General features: G+C 51.2%; 5 protein-coding genes across 5 annotated transcripts; 2 read left to right on the forward strand and 3 right to left on the reverse strand.

Annotated features, from left to right (window-relative positions):
- Positions 1-4,973: 4,973 nt before the first annotated feature.
- Positions 4,974-5,675, forward strand: J3458_021497 (uncharacterized protein; the record flags this gene model as incomplete). The annotated part of the gene is made up of 1 exon (XM_066122647.1): positions 4,974-5,675. The coding sequence occupies one exon, from the start codon at positions 4,974-4,976 to the stop codon at positions 5,673-5,675; it is 702 nt and encodes a 233-aa protein (XP_065972405.1).
- Positions 5,676-5,851: 176 nt separating this feature from the next.
- J3458_021498 (uncharacterized protein) lies at positions 5,852-6,981 on the reverse strand. The gene is made up of 5 exons (XM_066122648.1): positions 6,904-6,981; positions 6,760-6,844; positions 6,437-6,543; positions 6,131-6,283; positions 5,852-6,068 (listed from the first exon to the last, which is right to left on the reverse strand). The coding sequence occupies exons 2-5, from the start codon at positions 6,808-6,810 to the stop codon at positions 6,020-6,022; spliced, it is 360 nt and encodes a 119-aa protein (XP_065972406.1). The 5' UTR covers positions 6,811-6,844; positions 6,904-6,981; the 3' UTR covers positions 5,852-6,019.
- A 537-nt stretch (positions 6,982-7,518) lies between these two features.
- J3458_021499 (uncharacterized protein) lies at positions 7,519-8,298 on the reverse strand (the record flags this gene model as incomplete). Its single annotated transcript, XM_007815161.2, has 1 exon — positions 7,519-8,298. The coding sequence occupies one exon, from the start codon at positions 8,296-8,298 to the stop codon at positions 7,519-7,521; it is 780 nt and encodes a 259-aa protein (XP_007813352.2).
- A 2,217-nt stretch (positions 8,299-10,515) lies between these two features.
- On the forward strand, positions 10,516-10,803 carry J3458_021500 (uncharacterized protein; the record flags this gene model as incomplete). Its single annotated transcript, XM_066122649.1, has 1 exon — positions 10,516-10,803. The coding sequence occupies one exon, from the start codon at positions 10,516-10,518 to the stop codon at positions 10,801-10,803; it is 288 nt and encodes a 95-aa protein (XP_065972407.1).
- A 251-nt stretch (positions 10,804-11,054) lies between these two features.
- J3458_021501 (uncharacterized protein) lies at positions 11,055-11,591 on the reverse strand (the record flags this gene model as incomplete). The annotated part of the gene is made up of 1 exon (XM_066122650.1): positions 11,055-11,591. The coding sequence occupies one exon, from the start codon at positions 11,589-11,591 to the stop codon at positions 11,055-11,057; it is 537 nt and encodes a 178-aa protein (XP_065972408.1).
- Positions 11,592-11,813: the final 222 nt, after the last annotated feature.

The following is an 11,813-nucleotide window of genomic DNA, read 5'->3' on the forward strand; positions in this document are numbered from 1 at the left end:
AGGGCTAGTATGCCGTTATATTAGTTCACGGTGGAAGAGACACCATGCTCGTCATCCTATAACAGTGAGGTTTGCTGCGCAGATCTCCGCAAATCCACAACGGATCCTCGTAAGCCTAACGTGCGAGATTCTATCCCACATCCCAAACGTACCAAGTACACGGAGGAGGATAGAAATGCTCTTCTTGATCTTTACTAGCAGGGTACCACTTAGCAGGTATTATAAGATCGCTTTCCCGGTTACACTTTACGTTCGTTGAAAAGCTAGGTAAGGATACTAAGAGAATCTAAATTCTTCTTCACTAACGACGAAGATCGGACTCTTATTCGACTAAGGGAAGAAGAGTGTTTAGAATTTAGAGTTATTGCCTAACATTTACATTACAGGCCAGTCGCGGTATCTAGGCGCTATAAGCAATTGCGTCCTAGTAGTGTAATAAATAGCAGGCCCATGGACATAGATATCAAGCGGCTTATTGACTTAAGAAATCAAGGGCACTACTAAACCGACATTTAAGACACCTTTCGCGGTTGCTTTAAAAAGAGGCTTTAAAAGTTATACTCTAAGTACAACTCTCACTCCTTAGCTGTTAACCTTAAGGAGGTTAAGGTTTATCCTTAAAATTAAATGTGATAATAGTAGGAATAAATGGGAAGAAAATTCTAATAAAGTAATTACAGTTATTAAGAGCTTTCTTCGCTAACACGTGTATTATTATAAAAGTGATTTACAAGACTGCTTAGGCATATTATCGAGCATAGCACAAGCGAACTGATAACGATTCAATGAGAATAAACTTTAAGACTAAAGCCGCATATACAATCGCAAAAGCGCTACAGAAAGCACATCCAGGGAATAGTTCCGGTTTTATGTCATATTTAAGCCTATAAAACGATTCTAGAGTAGCTTAAAGACAATTAAACAATATAATATAGCTCTCATACCTTTTAAGTAACTGTAATTGGTTGTGGAAATCGAACATGTATTACGACGCGGCGTGCGGTCGTCTATTACGCGGCGCTTTGGTATCGGAGTGGATAGCCTAGGGACAGAGAACCAAAACGGTAGTAGAATGGGGAAACGGAGGGGACGGGAAAAGCGGCACCTGGGGTCTAGAGCGGTATCTCGTCTGATCTCGTACGATAAACTAGCGAGCGCTAGATTAGTACTTAAGTAGTTGGGTCGGTGACGACCAGCGAATACCTAGTGTTGTATGTTTTTTGTTTTTTGCAATATCAGACACGGCCCTTTGGAAAAGCTTCACCACAGCAATAATTTTTCCCACGAGATGAAATAAAGTAGCCTTTACTCTTTTCTTTTGTTTTTTTGTTAGAAATAATTATTCGCTAAGATAATTCTTGCCTTTAAAACAGCTAAGCTTAGTTTAACGTAATCCTACAGGATTTGTCCCTTCGCTGGCTCCAGTCCAGGTTTCATCCCAAGTCTCAGTTGCACCATTCTCGGCACTTGCTGGCACAGCAAATGCGGTTATTCGCGCCCAACTCGTCGAGCTAGTATTTTGGCAAGAGTGATTCACGGCTCTCTGCACGGCCATATACCCCAGTAAGAGCCTTCTGGTTTCTCCAGAGTCTAGAGTTAACTCGACTTCTCCCTCAATGACAAAATTGCAATTCAGGCTAATGGTTCGATGCATTGGTGACGTAGTTCTATCCGGCTGGAAAGTCGATCAGTCTTGCAACACATTCCCAACGTCTATTCAGAGTTCTCGCCTAAATTTCTTCACCAAGCCACACCAGCCAAATTGCGCGCTCAACCTCTTGCGCTTCAAGCCTTTCATGTAGTTGCATATGTTTTAGTTTCGACTATCAAAAGATTATCAAGATTAGTTACCCAACAGAGAGGGGGGAGAACCTCCAAGGCCGGCCGTTTTCCTGTGCTTCTAATAATTGCTGCAGAAGTCCTGGTACGCTGCTATGGTCTGCTGAATAAGAGAAACAAGAGGTGAACTATTATCGGTTTTAATACGAGCCTTTTAACAGTGATGGCGTAGTCTAGGAAGTCCAGGAAATTTATTCTTATCTAGCCTATACTGAAAAGAGAAATCAAGCTAAATGGCGAACAAAGCATTCTAGAATGTTGATGGGTCAACTGGTGCATGTGGGCAGCAATGGTGAATCTGCTTCGCTTTACACCTCCCTTTTCTTGGTTTGTGTTTTTTTTTCCCTTGTGTTAATCCTGCAGTCTTGTTTCGGTGAAAGACAGGGTACCTTGTTTCCTGAAAAAATTCCAGTCAATGAATGACTTGATGTAGTTTCGAATGAACCGTGTGTTCACAAAGCCTTTTCTCCGTGCCTTTTTCGGTCGTGGTGGGCAGCAAACAAACGCCGTGCCTGTGCACAATCTTGTCACCACAGAGCGTAAAGGGCAAAAAAGCGCCTCCAAGAGAACAGACCGTCAACATGGCGCGCACACGCCTTTATTCTCATTCTCGGCATGGCACCAGTTTTCATGTCCCGCCATGCACAGCCATGCCATCGACCCCGGCCAACATAATATGAACACGCTTGACACTCTGTAGCCCAAGCACGCCTGATTCTTTGAAGCTGTAAAGACACCATGAGCCGCCTAGTACAAACATTGCGCCTCCATCAAAGCCTGGGCTCAACTATGCCGTTGGCACATGGCGCTTCAAGTGGTACTACCAGCCGGGGTGCGCGCTGTTCATTCGACATTTGCGTGGTTTTCTACGTGTTTTCTCAAGTGTGCCAGGATATGCAGCATTCACGTCCAACTCTGCAAAAGTCAATCCGACCTTTGATTGTCCCGCCATGGTTGCGAGCCGTGTATTATCTGACTTCCGGCAACACATGAATCATAGCGGCACGACTCCCTGGGAGACTATCCTTCAAGTCTTGCCTTCCTGCTCAGGTCTTGTCTGGTGTTTCCCAGAACCTCTGTCCTGTTCACAAGGCAACTACAACTATAAAAGTCCCGGATAGAAGGCTACCTGCAGGTACATTAACCATTTGACAAGCCGCGAGTCTCCCGCAAACCAGGTGTTTTCTGTGAGGGCCCAGCCACCAAGATTATACAGCCAACATCCCGCCTTCCAAGCATCATGCCAAACGACGTTTCGTCACATTCCGGGACTGCATCCGGCTCGCAGCCAGACGGCAAGACGCTCCAGTCTGAACCTTCTACGGCAACCACTGCGTCACAGCAGGCGACAACTCAACTCTTGAGGAAGATGCGATGTATTGACAACGACCCAAAATACATTGAAAGGTATGGCAAGAAGCCCTGATGCCGGGAGTTGCAACAGCAGCACAAGACACGAAAGGCCCATTCGACATGCCCAAAATAAATGCACAGAGTCGAAACGGGTGCCGACCTGTTGATATCGAGTTGGCCTTGGAACCCCGACCACGCAGGGCGGCAAGGGCCAAGGGCACAGCTGGATACTTGGGATATTCGGACGTGGAACGCTGTGGCTGGATTCTTTTGCTCCATGACCCAACGGCCAAAACCGACAGCTGTTGAAACGGTGGAAGCAAATAGGTTGTATGGAGTGGATTACAGCTTTTCGGGTCATGTTATGGCATTATTTTTTCACGCGCGATACGGAACACGTTCCCTTGCTGGTGTTTGTATTTTTTTGCATAGTATTAGACATCTGAATTCGAATAGGCGTCCCTAGCAATCTTGCTCATAACGCAGGCCTGTTAAAGGAGAGAAGCGTATTGGCGCATGCCCACCGTGAGCGCTGATACCACACCGTGATGGTATGATGATAAACTAATGTATGGGGTATTACCTTGGACCAAGTCTATATAGTCTCTTGGGATCTTGAGACTTTAGGCGTCCACGGTACACTAGGCCCGAGGCAAGAGACCTCCCATCGACGTCCTTTATGAAACTACCATCGTCGTCCATCAGAGCCACATGGCTAGTTTCATAACCGCTCCTCGTCTAGGGTCTGCTATTTAACACGGTTGCTTCTTGTCGCCTTTCTCCTTGCTTACCTCCCTTAATCTGCTTCATCTCCTCGAGAATTTCAGCCCCATTAGGGTCCTCCAACAGGGCATCACATCTCTTCGAGAACATTTCTTGTCAACATGGCTCAATCATCATGGTTAACACTTCTCAAACCGTCTCCGCCGTCCCGATTGCCCAAATATGTAATACCTAGCCGACGCTCGCATAGCTACTAATAGCCAAGTACCCACCAGTCAGTCAGCACCGGGTTTGCCCGCCAACCCTCTTTAACGGCCCCCCGCGCGAATCACACGAGTCCGCGATAGTGCGGGATACGATACCCGCGCAACTCGACTCCGGATATCCGCTCCGGCGGTCTTTCTCGGGCCCGGCCGAGCGAGGGAAAGTAGCAACGTCCAAATCGGGCCAAATGCACGGGTCAAAGCCGAGACAATCTGGGCTTGGGGCTCTGAGATGCGGGAACATGAGTATTATCATCAGGACTGGGCTTCTTCATGAAACATCTATATAAAGACAAGTGCGCGCTTCCGAAAAAACGACCGTATGCACCATCACGACCTAGACAAACCCCCATCAAGTTTTTTATCAGAGCTGGTCAATACCCACCACTCATCTCAGAACATAGCTTGATAACCCCTCGCCGTAGCATCGCCCTCGTCGACGCGCCTCGCCCAAGCATGGCCTACCGCGGCCACGATCCCGACAAGCACGTCCCGGATCTTGTGGGCAGGGTCATCCTCGTCACGGGCGGTACGTCCCATGCGCCAGCAACCTCACAGGCCGCAGACGACATCTAACGTGCCCCAGGAACCGGCGGGCTCGGCAGGGAAGCCATACTCGAGCTCGCCAGACACAACCCAGCTCACATCTTCTTCACCGGCCGCAGCCGCCAATCCGCCGTATCCCTCATCGCCAACTGCTCAGCTCCCGAAGCACCGGGCTCGCCCAGTCGCATCACCTTTCTCGAGTGTGACCACGCCTCCCCCGACAGTATCCGCGCTGCCGCGGACACATTCATGGCCTCCTCGTCTCGTCTGGACATTTTGATCGCCAACGCCGGCATCATGGCGCTAGATGCTGGAATCACAAAGGACGGGTACGAGGTGCAATTTGGCACCAACCACGTCGGCAATGCCGCTCTGGCGCTGCGTCTCCTCCCCGTCATGGAGCGTACAGCCCAGCAGTCAGGCAGTGACGTGCGCTTCGTAGCGCTGACATCACTAGGATACCGCGGTCATCCCAGCGCCGGCATCGAGTTTGACGGGCTCCGTGATGCGAACCAATTCCCCGTTTTGGGGCCCTGGGTGCGCTACGGGCCGTCCAAGTTGGCAAATATCCTGTTTGCAAGGGAACTCGGCAAGCGACATCCCAAGATTAGCAGCATCGCTGTGCATCCGGGAGTTGTTGGGACTGATCTAGTCAATCACTTGGCGTTTTGGAACCGGCTGATTGTGCGAGCTACCAATCCTCTGGGGTTGATGACGCCTCGTCAGGGGTGCTTTAATACGCTGTGGGCGGCGACGGGGAGTGACGTCGGCGAGAAGATGCGAGGCGGTGCGGGCACGATTTGCACCAAGAACAAGGTTGCATTCTTTGTGCCCGTCGGTGTTGCTGACGCGGGTGATGCCAAGTGTTGGGATGATGACCTGATGGCCAAGCTGTGGGACTGGACTGTGAGCGAAGTCGGTGTCGAGGGGAAAGGCATGAGACTGGTTTAGTGCAATGCGTTTGCATAATTCCGCGTCTAGGTACTATATTCGTAACATTCGTTTGCTGAATTCCCGCTAGCTCTTCGATTTTTTCCTAGCCTGTGAATAGTTGGTTAGTTTGCTGGGGTAGTGTTAGCATTCTCGTTCATATCTCGCAGTCTCTTGGCGTTCTCCGGACAAAGTAAAATGGACTTGATTCTAGCCGGCCACCGGATCCCGTCGTCTTTTTGCAACGGTGGCCGACTTCTGTCTCATTCGATCGAATACATATGTACAAAAATGTTTCCCACATTTTGTTCCATCAGTTCCACACTGCCGCTTCGGTCCTGTCCCCTGTTCCCCCATCTGGACCACTATTTCGAGGGTGCAGGAGAGACCGCAAAGGTCGGTCGGACAAATCGACTAGTGTCAAGAGTTAGCACACTCGGCAGTTTCGGCCGGAATTCTCATCGCGTTTGACGCACCTCTCATTGTTGTAGACCTTTGTGTTTTCGCCCAACAGCTCCTTCTCGCGCTTCTGGTCGGCCCAATATCTTCGGACTTGGTCGCGGTCTTCTTCGGCTTGCAGGAGAGGGATCAAGTTGATACGCGCCCACATCTTCTCACGGGCCAGCTCGCTGTTCCAAGTCAGCACGTCTATTCCTTATCGCAAGTTATTCCGGCTATAGCTCGATCGACGAATTGGGTCGGTGGTCAGGTGAAAGTCTCGAAGACCGCAAGCTCTAGCGATGACCGAGATTTGGTGTCCGTCGGTTTTGCGGGAAACGTACTTGGCTTCACGAATGCCTCCAATCAGCTTGTACCAGCCGAACCCCATCACAGCTCCAACTCCGAGTAGCAAGATGCCGGGGCGAAACCCTTTGGCAGGCAGGTTTCGCTACTGTCCATGTCAGCACTGTGCAACGTTCATTCCAGCGTGAGCTTCGGAATGGCCAATCGCTCGTCAATTCTCATCACCGAGGCTTCCACACAGAGTTCAGTCCGATAGTCACCAGGCTATGGAGCAAGGCAACAGAGCTCCGAGGGCACTCCGCGCTCGAGATTTCGATAAAATGACGCCAAGCCCCTTATCTATTCCATTTCGCCCACGCACCTTGTACTGGACGGGTTCGTACCCGCCCCTCGGGGGCATATCCTGCGCCATCGTAGCGAAAGCGTACGTCGGGAATCGGTCTAAGCTAATGACGACAGATGTGAGTTGGACAACTCGGAAGCACTAATTATTGTAGTCACGGACTGAAGTAGGTAAAATCTCGCGGGACACTGGTCTGGCCCCGAAGCTATGATTAGTCGCCCTGGGTAGGTTCGTGATTGTTCGTGGATTTGAGGTGATTGTTTTGCGGGAATCATGACTGGCTAGGCACGATTAGGTAAGGAGTGGGGCCAGAACAACCTACCCTATCACGAAATGTGATGCCGTAGATGAACTGTACAGACGTATGATGTTGGTCTTTCGGACGATAATTGCGGGAACATTGATATGATATATAAAAAATAGAGACTTTAGTACAGTAGCTGAGTCGTTCCCGACTATGTTTGCTGCTCAGGTTTTGGGGCGCCTTAATTCAACTCCGAGCGAGCTGTTGTTGTGATAGCTTCTGTCGCAAGTGGTATAAGGGGGCGTAACACACAAAATAATGTGGCGTGGCCACGCCCATTTTTTGTGTCACAGCTTCCGTATTAAAAAAAACCACGTTATTTTATTTTAAATCCAACTTCGGTACTCCAACAGATGTATAGGCGTACCATATGCATCTATTTATTCGTATCTGTCATTTCTCATGGAATTCAAGGGTGTACACTATTGTAACAGATCCATCTTCGATGTCAAGGCGGGTGGTAGCCAAAGGCATCACCTCGCAGCCTGGGGAGGAGCTGTCCGACTGGGCCCAGTTGAAGCAAAACCATTCCCATTTGCTTTGGCAGCCATGGCAGCCCCAGTGCTCGCTGTCCTGGACACCGAAAGCCTGTCGCAGGGCAGAAACACTTGTCCGTTGGCATGCTTCCTCAACGGCCGCGTATTAGCTACCCGTTCCCAAATATCCATGAACTCATCTTCGAGCTTATCGTCATACGGGTCTCTCATCTCCCTCCTGATGCGGCCATTTGCGTCCCTCTGCGGAACGCCCTTGTCGTCACGGATAGTCTTGACATATAGATATGCGAACTCGGGCCAGTCCCACCATGGGGAGGTGAGAATCACAGTCCTCCATATCCCGTCCTCGTGGGCGGCTACAGCGTCTTCATATCGGGATGTCATGTTGAAGCACAGTCGGTACCAGTCCATCATGCCGTACATGTCGGCGCGAGACCAACCGCCTAGGACCTCGCCGCTGGGGAGGACTTTCTGACGAGCTTCTACCCATGATACGAGCGATGGCCAAAAGGTCTTTTGTAGGAGTTCCAACTTGATAGCTTCAGTTATGTCCCTGTATCCAATCGGGTGGGTGAAGATGGGGTCGGTATACGCCGCGTGAAGCCACTCCTCCTCGTGTTGGGCTGTCGTGCCCTCCATGGGGGATTTATCGGTGGGATATGGATACGGCCGCCACTCCATCCTGTCTGTTTCTACTTTTTGTGGACGTCGAAATAGAGGGTTGAATGCTTTGTCGTGTGGGTTGGCCTCTGACATAACTGAGTCTTAATCTCTGACGGCTGACACAAGTCGCAATGGTGACATGATGCAAAACGACGCGATGCTGTCTAATGAATGATCCAAGGATAGCTCGACATTGAAAATGTGTATGGATTCTCAATTGGCGAGGGCATACCGGGCGGGACAAGTCGGAGATCAATCACAGTCCGGGTGGTGGCGATCAATGTCAGCTCCCGGTATGAGGTGAAGCTGCCCAGCCGGAGACGTTGGATGGTCAAGGTTGAGAAAGCCGGAGCAAAGTCAAATAAATTGCAGTCAAGGAACTGTGTGAGTCAATCACACATGCTCCGCCGAAATTAGGAGTCAACTGGTCTCTAAGTCGGGAGAAGAACGGGCTGAGGCATGGCCGTTCGGGGGGGGGTTATCCATCCTTAAATGACGCGAGCCGGATCATGACTTTTGCTTGCCTAGCCCAAGCTCCCAAACCACATGCGACACAAAGCAAACGCCTCTCCCTGGCTGGAGTGCCCCCACGGCAGGTTGCAGAAAGTCAAACCCATTTAATGCCTGTTTTGACCGGCCCGCAATGCAAGGCAATCGCAGTGTTGCATCTTGAGGCTAAGATGTGAATGGGGTAACGGCTTGTGATTGGGTGCTCGGCAGCAAAAATTGGGTTTTGTTGGCGGCCGCCCAGGGCAGCGCCACGCCAAGCTACACTGGCGCTGGGCACCACAAGTTGGGGGGACTCGAGCGCTGTGGGGGAGAGGATGAAGATCTGAGGCGAAGATGGTCGGGAAATACCAAGACGAGAACGCGGGCGGGTGTCTGGCAAGGGGTGAGCTTCATGGCGATACAAAAGCAAGTACAGCGGTTCATGGGAATGGTCCCAAGATCCAGTCTTGGACGCTGCTCACCGCCACGAAGCATCCTGTGGCCATCTCTCGATGCCATCACCATCTACTGCTTCGTACTCCGTATTTCTCCTGGGTTTGCGTGTGTAGAAAGCTGCCTAAAAGAAAAAAGAAAAGAGACCAACTGCGGTGAGAATATGCCTCATCCAGGCGCTGCCTGCTTAATGCAACCCCCCGGCGAGCGAGTCTGGAGGATGCATCATGCAGGCAGGGTGTTTGCCACCAAATAGACCCCGCGGCGGATGCATGAGGTTTCCTGACATTTTTGTGCTTAGCGCTTGGTCACTTGCCACATCAAGTCTGGTGTTTGTAGCGTGACCCGCTGAAAGCCGGCAGAGCTTAAAGGCAATTGACTCTTGCATGTTTGCTTGCGGACGGCTGCTGAGGAGAGAGAAGAGGTCGACAATACCGCCTGGTGTAACAGGCGTGACATGGCGACCACATTGCCGTCAGCAGGGTCGATTGCTGGAGTCACGATGCATAAGCCAAGTGGCTTCAAAGATGCAGCTCGAGGTGGGAGGGGGCCTGATTTCCATGAAAGAGGCAACGTGGGTTGCGCCTTCCCTGGGCATTTAATTATTCACATGCAAATCCATGGCTAGAGCCACCAGCTCCGAAATCCAACCCCTCGACGTCGCCGTAGATAGGTTGCGTCGTCGGGTTGCTTGGGCTGAGGCGAGAATCACCGCTCGACAGATGGCAGTCGAAATGCGACACATCAGAGAAGCTTGCAAAAGCATCAAGTGTCTGCCCAATGGCCATCAAGAAAACGTGGCATCCAGAGAATCGCCAAAGCTGCGAGCTCTCCGCATTCTGCACGACCGTGCAGCTTCCGAGCAAAGTTTAGCCGCGGTCAAAGAATGGGAAGTATTCTAGAGCCGTCACCTCTCAAACTGCCCCTGCTCGTCGCAGCCAGGTCTCCATCACCGGTTTGCTGACTACTCCCCGCCAGATTACGCAGTAGATTGCTTCAACTACAACACCACCTTGAGCAGGCATCGATCCGCCAGAGCTCTCAGCCAGCCCCGTCTGTCCCGCTGGACCTCGTCAACCCATCTCGGGACGGCAGCTTGTGGCTGGGATGCGTTCCCGGGATAACCAATCCCAACGTCGGGACGCGCTCCATCGCCCGCGTTAGCTCTTACAGTAAGATCGGACGAGACGGTCGGGTTTCCGTGCTGATTAGCAATCGAATATCCAATATTTCTTTTCCCGTTCCGAGCTGCCATGCGATGCCAGAAATAAATATCTCAGCAAACCTCATCCTGACAAGCTGTGTTTGAAGAAGTTTCACGAGCCTGCCGACGCCAATTCAAATACAGCCACCCGGCAATCATAGACCATGTCGTGCCCAGACTGTTTCCGTGGCCAGATCCACGAGGGCGAGACCAAAGGCAAGGTCATCAAGCACTACGGATTCGACACCTACGTGAGCGAGCCGCCAAATGGCACGACACCCAAGGGCATCATCGTTGTCATCCCCGACGCATTTGGCTGGGAGTTTCCAAATAACCGGATCCTTGCGGACACTTATGCCGAAAAGGGTGGCTTCAAGGTCTACTTGCCCGACTTTATGAATGGTACGTCGTCGCAAGGCGCATCCATTGCACGATCCAACTCGAATCATTGACACCCATCAGGCCACGCCGCGCCTGTATCCATGCTGTTCAGCATGCAGACCGCTCTGGCCCCCGGCAATCTCTTCTCCCGCTTGTAAGGCACCACATCGCCTACGTCACCATCTAGTTAACGCAACGCAGCATCGCCGCAATCCAAACCATCCTGGCCGCTGTGCCTTTCTTTATCCGCTGCGCCCCGGGAAGGACATACCCCGGCGTCGAAGGCTTCTTCGAACAACTCCGCAAAGAAGAGGGCCAGACGCTACCCATCGGCGCGGCCGGCTTCTGCTGGGGCGGCAAACACACGGTCACGCTTGCCCACGGCGCCGAAATCAATGGCCAGCCTCTCATCGATGCCGGCTTCACAGGCCATCCAAGCCTCCTTAAGCTCCCCTCTGATGTGGAAAAGATTAAGCGTCCAGTGTCGTTTGCGTGCGCAGAGGATGATAACCAGATCTCGCTTAAGCAAGCCGAGCAGATCAAGGCAATAGTGACAGCCTTTCCAGAATCCTACAAGGGCGAACTTCGTGTTTACCAAAAGACGGGCCATGGATTCGCGGTGCGTGCTGACCTCAAGGTCCCGGATGTCGCTGCACAAGCGGCTGCCGCCGAGGATCAGGCCATTGCCTGGTTCACGACGCACTTCTCGACGGCTACATGACGTGAAGTGTAGTTCTGACACTGCGTTGCTTGCCACATTCACAGGCCCAATGTCTTTGGTGCTTGTTTTTTTGCAGCTAAGAGATAGCAATGATACTGCTTGTGGAGCCAACCCACAAGCTAGGCTGAAAGGAGCCATATTCTATGAAGAGCGCAACAATATTCAATTTAATTATCTCGGGATATGCAGCGCTACTTGTTCAAACAGGCAAATGGCAATTGACGGAATCTGGAGGCCCTGAATAGCAATTAGGCGAATAAGTCTGCATTGTCGAGGTATTAATGTCTTGTCTATCATGCCGTGTAATCTATACTCGAAAGACTATTGTATGATGCAGCGCCGTACCCCTACCCAATACCA

Source organism: Metarhizium acridum, assembly GCF_019434415.1.
Source record: "Metarhizium acridum strain ARSEF 324 chromosome Unknown scaffold_579, whole genome shotgun sequence".
Taxonomy (NCBI): Eukaryota; Fungi; Ascomycota; class Sordariomycetes; order Hypocreales; family Clavicipitaceae; genus Metarhizium; species Metarhizium acridum.

What these genes read in the sequence shown, in the direction of transcription:
- J3458_021498 (XM_066122648.1), bottom strand. Translation starts at nt 6,810, where the DNA reads ATGGCGCAGGATATGCCCCCGAGGGGCGGGTACGAACCCGTCCAGTAC. An exon ending in ACGAACCCGTCCAGTACAAG is followed by an intron (nt 6,544 to 6,759) that starts GTGCGTGGGCGA and finishes CATGGACAGTAG; the next exon opens with CGAAACCTGCCTGCCAAAGG. An exon ending in AAGGTCTACAACAATGAGAG is followed by an intron (nt 6,069 to 6,130) that starts GTGCGTCAAACG and finishes TCTTGACACTAG; the next exon opens with TCGATTTGTCCGACCGACCT.